Source organism: Lytechinus pictus, chromosome 19, assembly GCF_037042905.1.
Source record: "Lytechinus pictus isolate F3 Inbred chromosome 19, Lp3.0, whole genome shotgun sequence".
Classification (NCBI taxonomy): Eukaryota; Metazoa; Echinodermata; class Echinoidea; order Temnopleuroida; family Toxopneustidae; genus Lytechinus; species Lytechinus pictus.
The window spans coordinates 6,094,887-6,104,613 of record NC_087263.1 but is presented as its reverse complement, the minus strand read 5'-3'; the positions used below and the strand labels follow the sequence as shown (position 1 = coordinate 6,104,613).

The 9,727-nt window shown below is 39.0% G+C and overlaps 1 protein-coding gene across 1 annotated transcript; it reads left to right on the top strand.

Annotated features, from left to right (window-relative positions):
• Positions 1–2,996: 2,996 nt before the first annotated feature.
• LOC129282644 (neurotrophin-4-like) lies at positions 2,997–6,214 on the top strand. Its single transcript, XM_054918521.2, has one exon. The coding sequence runs from the start codon at positions 3,150–3,152 to the stop codon at positions 3,939–3,941; it is 792 nt and encodes a 263-aa protein (XP_054774496.2). The 5' UTR covers positions 2,997–3,149; the 3' UTR covers positions 3,942–6,214.
• Positions 6,215–9,727: the final 3,513 nt, after the last annotated feature.

Genomic DNA, 9,727 nt, shown 5'->3' with positions numbered 1-9,727 from the left:
TTATATATGCTCATTTATTAAAAACACAATTTCGTAAAAGACACTTGTATGGAAACTATTTCTTTTTCTAATCATATGCACACTATTTCAAAGTGGAAAATCAAGGAATTGAAATGGTTATAAATGATGATTTTGTATTTTCAAACAAAGCGAAATTGGTAATTATTATAATGATCTCATATTTTAAAAATATAAATAATTTTATATATATATATAGTTCTTGTCTCTGTGAGCTTTATTGTATCACTGAGGAAGAATTTGGAATTCAAAATAAACTGTTGGAACAAAGTACAATGCATTGCCACTTTGCCTCATTAATATATATATATATATATATATATATATATATATATATATATATATATATATATATTTGCCTATTCAAATTTTGAATTTATGTAATTGAAACGACTCAGACAGTTAGTCTGTACCGTGATATAACAATGGAGACAAATTTTGTCAGTGTAATCTCCATTCATTTTATATGAAACCCGTTCATGTTTCTAAAGGACTTGGGCACAGATTTTCTTTCTCTTTTAATTGGTGTCTGTTGGGGGGTAGGACATCACCTTTTTTATCATTGTTTTTTTCTCTCTTGTCACAGACTTTGGCATTGATACGATAAATTGCATGCATGCAGCAGAGAAAATCTTAAGATAAGCTGCACTATTTCGAAGATTATCACTTGGTCGTGAAATAGAATATTCGGGAAAATGGAAAGGAAATTCCCGAGTTTTCGTCATATTCTTTACTCAACCAGGTACCATCTACCATGTTTATATCGTTGGCTTTCGATGGTGCATAGCGTGCAGACAGTATTCATTCTCTTCACAAATTAAATACAATTCGACATACCAGGTTGTCATTCCCTGCGCCCACGGCTAATGCTTTATCAAAGAAGTTCCGGGTCAAGCAGGGTCAAGCCATTTACGACTGTCATCTCGTTCAAGAAAATATTCGATTCTGTTCCCATCTCTCCATCCACTACCCATGTCTAGTGTTAGGAATTATCATAGTGCGGTATTAGCAATGATATGTTCTTACTCACAGCCCTCACATATGGCATTAAATTTGGCTAAGCTGTTGATTTCATTCAAAACAAGTTGAATTGTTTCCATTAGGTCTATTAAAAATATTTTAATTGTTGTCAAATAACGGCAGTGGTAGAAGAGTTAGCAAAGGACTTCTCAAATGCCCGTCCATCTTATCTATAATTGACGGGGCGCAATTGGAATTGACCAGAATTCTAACACTTAATTTGCCTTTCTATTAGGAAAATCGTTTGCCTTGAAGAGTCTTGGTTGTCTTTACTGGTAAATAAAGGACAGTCGACCCCGGTCTTTAATCTTTGAACACAACTTAAAGGGAACAACCCGATGAGCTTTAAATCAGAAAACACTGTAGGCGGATACAAAAGGTTTGCTAGTAAAGAGTAACGGCTCACTGAGTCGAGGCTGCAGGGATTGGTGGAAGTCAGGACCACCCTGTTGCATCAAAGATATGGGATAAAGTGGTCATGGAATCCGACAACGTTCCCATTGCAAAGTTCAACCTGCTGGCTTTAGAAACTGCATGGGTAGCATGCAGAATCGAAGAAGACAAGTAGGGCATAGCACCCACCCCCTCTATGCCAAGACATGCACCCACACCCTCACGGTGCTCACACACAGATCATCAGACAATTTATCATTAGGAAGCTTTTGAAACGCACGACTGATGGAAAGAAGATGGAAGATTTACACATGCTCATTCCTGCATTTCTTTCAGATTTAGCGCAGATTGATTTCTTCGAAAATATATCGCCCTTTTCAGTACCGTCGTGTTTCAAAAGCTATCCATTGTTACACAAACACACACATTGGTATATTCCAACAGAAATCCATTCAAAAAAAAACTTTATGGCGGGAGCTAAAGGACAACATATTCTGAACATCTGAAAGCGTGTCCCTGGAAAGTGACCAAAAAATGCTTTGCTTTATTAATAGTAAATCTTTAGCAGGAGAAAATCTGAACTCAGTAATTTCTTATATCTTTTATCCTTTTTTTAATTTGAGGTGAAGTGAGGTGAAACCTACTAGATGATCAAATGTTACCATATGTTTACAACGTCTAATAAATGTAAGGGCAAACAAAAAGATGTATATACCTCTTTTTCTGGTTGTGGATACAGCGCAACCGGCATGTTTTTGTGTCAGTCTCCTGGATATTCAAAGTATCAACTAAAGCTTTGGGCATCTAACTTTGCAATCGGAGATCGAACGAAGTGTTCCACTAGGTCTTCCTTTTGACACGCGGGATAAACGACCTGATCGTTGTGATGGGTTTTCTAGCTTCCAATGACTTTGACGATCTGTTGACAAGCGTTCGCCCCAAACGCCTACATGCGTCTTTTTCTTTAGATCGAACTAAATCTGTCGCGGATTCATAGTCAATCTCCAGATCTCAATTCTAAATCATACAATCTTATTTTAGCAACAATCTAGTAACAATAAATAAGTATTATTTGATTTATTTGTACAAGGGTACGGCACAAATTCATAGATAACGAGCATCTTCTGAAATGAGTATCCAGATAAATGCTTCTTGAGAAAGTGTAGATTTGGGAATCGTTCAGTCTGCATTATTTATAATATCCAATAGTTTTGATTACGCTCTATCGTGTCACGTACACCACGTCGTCAGAATTTCGATATTTTGCTTTTAATATTTTATTTCCTTAAATATTGAAATATCCTTAGTTATAATGTTGTAATTAATTTTCGATATCTCCCTCTCTCTCTCTCCATTCGCCCCCCCCCCCCCCTTGACCCCCTCTTTCTCTCCAATTCTATTATAAACCTCTCAATTCTCTCCCATTCTTTGCAAACCTTTGGCCACTCTCTTTGCTCGCCTTCATTCTAACTATCAAACTTTGCTCACTTTTCTCATCTGACTGTCCTTTCTTCTCTTACTGTCTTCCCCGAATCCATCTTTCCTTCCCTGATGTGCAGGGTGGTCACCATCGGCTTCTGACGCTGTTCGTATTCCTGCTAGCATGGGCGGCTGTCTGCGGAGCACCCAGAAGAACAAACGACGGAAGTCTCTCAAGACACAACACTGAATCAGAGCAAACGAACTCTTTATACTTTGATCATGCCTCCTCGCATCCTATGGCTGCGATATCTTCGGTGGAAACAATACTAGAGGCGCCGGGGAGATCATCGGCGCCTGAAAGCGCAAAGGACGCTTCAGCAAGAGCAGCATCGGAGGCGTCGGTGGCAGGATCAGCGACGGTATCAGGGTCGACGTCATCAAGCTTTTTGGAAACGGGTAACGAGCCAGCCATGCTGGTGAATGCAAACGCCATTCCACCTCCACTGGACTCTGTCAACATGATGCCTGGGGTGTTCCCAGGGTATATGTCGCAGAGAGTCGTGTTCTCTGCAGAGCGCCCTCAGACCCCGCCCTGGCCCGGCGATGCTTCCTTCCGACCGGAAGCCTTTGACGAAGAGGGTGATAGTGCTAATACGACCGATGATTCGGACGTCGCGCATAGTAGACAACGCCGGTCGTCATCGGTCAGTGACTTGGAAGAGGTCTGTGAAAGTACCAGTAGGTGGATGGTCAAAAAATGGGGCACGGACATGTACGGACAAAACGTGACCATCTTATCAGAGATCATGACCGCTGGTAACATTCAGGTTACCCAGTGGTTTTACGAGACCGCGTGTGCGCGTCCTCACGGAGTCCAGAAGTGCTTGGGGATCGACAACAACAACTACGACTCGCTGTGCCTGACAAAGTCAGCATGGGTCTATGCCATGATCAGGACAGCGAGAGGAGAGGAAGGGTGGACATGGATTGCAATTAGCTCATCATGCAATTGTGCAGTCAGAAGACTGAGCCTCTTAGAACAAATAGGGCGCCGCAGTCGGTTAACGAGACTCGAAGGCTTTCGGTAAAAGCAAAATACTGTGCTCTTTATTGCTTGTCATATTTCTATTTAAAGGTATTAAGTTATTGACGATGTGTTTGTTTTATGTTACAACTTTGGTTTATATTCATGTTCAGGTCGAATCTTCAGCCGTTGGATCGAAATGCCCTTGTAAATATGGGAAAACCATCTGAGACTGCACGGTGCCACAAAGCACTGGGTAATTTCGCAGGCTTTTGAAAAACAAAAATGTACACGTATTCTCAGTTCTGTTTAGTTCAGATTATCCAATCTCGTCATGTCTCTTTCAATCAACATCAAGTCCCACTAGGTCCAATATTTTCAAAGTCTCCGCTGTCCAGGTTATCAACCTGTTTATTGATGGTGCTTGCATACTTACATAATGTTCAAATGTTTTACTTCCGGTAATCATTTGATATCTAAATTTATTAAATGTGGTTTTACTGTATTCCAAAACAATTTTTTATATTAACTCATAAGCATACAAGTTAAAGAAAACTCATTTTAATGCTGTAATGTGATTGCAATATAGATATATTACGAAACTGAAAATGCCGAAAGATTACTGAGTCGCTATATATTGGTCAGATCTCAAGGCAAATAAAATAATTAATGTCGGTACCACTTCCCCCTAATTAAAATACATATTCCACGTTCGAGTTCCTATAAGGTTAGTATAGCATACAGGCTTCACAGACCTTATTTTTTCCAGTTTGTTATGATTGCCCATTTACGAGTTCTGTCATTTCGTAATAGGCCTATCAAAGGTCAAATCCACCCACAGAAAATGTTGATTTGAATCAATGGGGAAAATCAAACAAGCGTAACGCTGAAAATTTCATCGAATTGGATGTTTGATATTTTTCATAGCTCTGACAATACGGATCGACTTGACTGAACCATTAAGTGTTAAAACAATGGTGATTCCGCATGTTCATGAAGGAATTAAATTTTAAAGAAGAAATCTGAACATTTCATATTCCATATAATAAAATACAAAAGTAATAGTGAGCGGATGACGTTATCATACCGAACAAAACGTGCACATATCTGTTTTGTGGGATTAAGTGAAACTTTAAAAATACCATAACTTTTTTATTTTACATCCGATTTTGCTGAAATTTTCAGCTTTATTCTTGTTTGTTGATTTTTTTTTGCTCAGATCAAAACTTTGTTGGTGTGACCAGTCATTTCAAAATACACAAAGATCCCGTATATGCCTGTAGATTATATTTAATGTTGAACAAGGCTCGTTTAGAAAATGGAATTCTAGACACACTTACCGGTTTGTTTTTACAAAGAATTCAGTTTAACTTTAAGTTATGCTTGAATGCAAGGGAACATCGGGGCTTTTTAACATAATACTTTGCATGATCTGGCCGATGTGGTAAAATTGTTCTATACTGCTTGTATTTGGATATTAATAGACTACCTGCTTTAAGTTAAATTTCAAACCTTCGTGAAAAGCCCCAATGATGAGTAGATTAGTAATGAACTGAGCTGGCGCTCTCCATTTATTATTTGGGACGTCGATAAACTCATTAGCCATGATCATACGTCCATCAAAGCGAGGCCCTCCAATCAACTTTTAACAATTTTTCTTGTCAAAGTAACTCTTCAGTTCATAAATTTATCCATGCTACTTTGATACCCAAGAAATTGGGATTTTATCCTTATACTTATATTGATTAAGACTATCAAATGATTTGCAATGTATTTATTACCCAATATTGAAATGATTAATATGGACAGCGAAAGAGCTGTTCATATTTCTTGTATCTTTCAAAGTAAATGTAGCGGAAAAGCAACTGATTATCATAGGTGTATTGTGTATATGAATTTTTAAGTATAAGAATTATTTATTGAGACGTATCCTTCCTGTTTATTCTAATTTATATATTTATTGAAATACCTCGCTTTGAGGTTATGATATTCACTCTTTTTCGATCGCACTATTAGTGTTATCGTGTCATGTATTCATATGTGAATAAAGAATAACGCAGTTCGTGAATCACGTTTATGATACAGTCACGGCAAAGTATCCGACTCGAGACCGGCCAAATATATTACGTTATTTCCAATGACATACCATCGGTCGGTTTGGAGTCGGTTTCGTTGATTTGACTGTAGCATAACCGACTAATGAAAGCTGAGTCACTAGAACAAAATTAATAAAATGAAGTATTTCACTCAATAAGATTATAATGATATTATGCGATGCTATTTATCAGCGAGTAAATATTAACATTGGCAAATAAAACTTCTCTGATTTTAATGTCACATGAAGATGTTCTTTTTTTTCTATGATTTCTTCGCTACCCGGTGCCTGATATCGATAGAGTTGCCTTATGGCGACCGCACACCTTACGATTAGTCTGCGACCCGATTTCAGAATAAAATGTTGTAGAATTTGATGCTAGTATTCAGAATTGAAATATCTTGCTGTGTAATGTTATAAATAATCTTACGCATACCTATGTTCAAATCTGTGACTATGATATCATCCTTCTTAGAATAAAAGCGAATTTAATATCTAGTCGTAATGACGTCATAGCAGTCGTACGATTGGCTACGATTTGAAACTAATTTGGCCTTTATTCCAAAATAAAGGCTTGCAATCTTTCGAAATGGTTATATCAGTATTCTTTCAATTAATTGTAACCTTAGATAAAATGACATGTTCCATTCACATTTTCAGAAAATGAGCAAAATGCGATTTGTTCCAAAATCGGATCGCAAGCAGTCGTAAGGTGTGCGGTGGCCTTTACAGTAGTCAAACGCAAAGTCCGAAATATTCGCTCCTGATTGGTTGAAAATTCACGATGTGATTTGGTTATTGTGAGTTGAGATTGATTGCAATTCTTAAGTGAGTGAGGTGACCTGTTGAATACTAACAATTAATTAATATCAAAAACGCTAAAAATCGGGAGAAAAGAGGTACATTTTTCTGGAAATAGAAGCAAAAACACAAATGAAATGGTATATCAATTGAGTTTGTCACATTGCCTTTGGTGTATCTTTTTCCTAAATTTGGAGTACATTTGGTGCGACCATTACCTTTTTTTCGTGGTGAAAGAAAGTTAGTTATATATTTAAAATACCCTTTTAAAAGCAACTATGGGTTGTTATAGGTCAGTCTATGGGACAAAAAAGTACTTGCAACAATGATCTTTAATGTCTACTTCCAGTAAACGAATGGTTTATATTACCAAATTTACAGGGGCCAGGAGAACATGGGGGCCTGTAGCTTCACTGGTTAGAAAAATGCTTTTGAAAACATCTAAAGAAAAAAATATGAAGCATAAAAGTAATAAAACATATAAAATGAAGGAAACAAAAATTCTCTCAAGATGCCAGTTGAGCTAGGCGTTTCCTTTTTCCATTTGCCTTGAAATATCAAGAATTCATTCCAAATAAACACATTTCGATTCCCCCAAGAGATCTGATAGCGATCGAATGGCAATTTATCCTCCCCTTTTTTTAACCGAGCTTTAAATTAGATTTTCAAGGCCAACTTAATCCAATATCGATGTGCTATTAACATTAAAAATAAAAGTAAATGTAATTTACAATCTCCCGTGGCCTTCATTTTAATGTATTTATACGGTATGAAGAAACGATAGATATCCAGTATATTTGTGTATGTCTTTTGGGGACATCTTGTTATTTATTTGTACGCAGGGGTTTTGTATCGTTTTGGGGTGTGTCCGCGTGCGTGTGTGGGTGTGCGTGTGTGCGAATACATGAGGGTGAGCGCAAGCTGTGTGCATGTGAAGATTGCGTTCATTGCAAGGACATTTAAAATAGTTGTGTGATGTAGATTGCATGCGCTCAGCTCAGTGTGAGAGTCTAGGTTAAAAAGTTGGCTTATAATAATGAAAAGAAGAAAGTTTTTGTATTATGCATCATCACCATAACTCTGTGATGTATCATCAAAGTTTTAATATTATTTAGCTCCGTGGTTGTATTATTACTGAGAATATCTTCTTGTATGTATTAGTCAAGCCACCTTTTTTATATATTTCCTTAAGAATTGTTACTTGCTACCTCTGGCATGGTAGGGGTAATCAATTTCCTGACCTCTTTCGTAGGAATAAACACCGAAATGGTCGAAAAGACGTAAGACAAAAAACTCCCACTCTCTAGAATGAAAACCATGAAAAGAAAAGAGGTCAATTAAATAAGACATCAGTAAGATTGTAATATTCCAAATAAGCTATTTTCATTGTAGACATGCGAAACATCCGCCAATTTATTTTTAATCAGAATAAAAACAACCCAGAATCATGAAGAAATATTTTGTTGCTTTGGGCATTAAAGAAAAATAAAGTATGCAAAGCTGTGTGGTCGGAGCACATCTCCTAAGGATTTCTATTATTCCAAATACTTCAAAAGGTCATTTCCATACTCCAATCAAATTGGGTCTGGGAGTTGTTTTATCTAAAGAATGGAGGCGTTTTAAGGAGCCAGGTGACATATTGCTTTACATTCTCTTCAAAGGATGAGCTGTGTGGGTGTGTTTGTGAATGCATGTAGGATGAGTCTGCATGAGGCTGAGCTGTATGTACGGGGTTGTGGATGGGATGGTGTGTGTGTGTGGAAGGGTGAGGGTGTGTTGGATGAGGAGGTCTGCATGAGGATGAACTGTGTGGGTGTGTGTGTGTGTGTGTGGGTATGTGTGTAAGTGTAAAGGTGTGTTGGATGAGGGGGTCTGTATGAGGATGAGCTGTATGTGTGGGTGTGTGTATGTGAGTGTGAGTGGAAGGGTGAAGGTGTGTTGGATGAGGGGGTCTGCATGAGGATGAACTGTGTGGGTGTGTGTGTGTGTGGGTATGTGTGTAAGTGTAAAGGTGTGTTGGATGAGGAGGGTCTGTATGAGGATGAGCTGTATGTGTGGGTGTGTGTGTGTGTGTGTGTGTGGAAGGGTGAAGGCGTGTTGAATGAGGAGGTCTGCATGAGGATGAGCTGTGTGGATGTGTGTGTGTGTGTGTGGGTATGTGTGTAAGTGGAAGGGTAAAGGTGTAAGTGGAAGGGTAAATGTTTGTTGGATGAGGGGGGTCTGTATGAGGATGAGCTGTATGTGGGGGTGGGTGTGTGTGTGTGGAAGGGTGAAGGCGTGTTGAATGAGGAGGTCTGCATGAGGATGAGCTGTGTGGGTGTGTGTGAGGGTGTGTGGGTATGTGTGTAAGTGGAAGGGGAAAGGTGTGTTGGATGAGGGGGGTCTGTATGAGGATGAGCTGTATGTGTGGGAGGGTGTGTGTGTGTTTGAGTTGAAGGATGAAGGCATGTTGGTGAAGGGGGTCTGCATGAGGATGAGCGCTGTGTGTGGGGGTGTGTGAGTGGAAGGGTGAAGGTGTGTTGGATGAGGGGGGTCTGCATGAGGATGAGCTGTATGGGTGTGTGTATGTGTGTGAGTGTGTGTGGAAGGGTAAAGGCGTGTTGGATGAGGGGGATCTACATGAGGATGAGCTGTATGTGTGTGGGTGTGTGTGTGTGGGGTGTGTGTGTGGATTTTATGGTGTGTGTGAGTGAAAGGGTGAAGATGTGTTGGATGAGGGGGTCTACATGAGGATTGTGTGAGGGTGTGGATGTGTGTGTGAGTGGAAAGGTAAAGGTATATTGAATGAGTGAGGGTTTGTTTGAGCTGTAAGAGTGTGGGTGAGGGTGTGTAGAATAGTGAAGGTGTTTTTGATGAGGAAGGCTTTGCGTGAGGATGAGCTGTGTGGGGTTGAGAGTGTGTGTGATACGTATGTTCTCTCGGACATATTTGAAAGCAATATCTACGCATCCGTA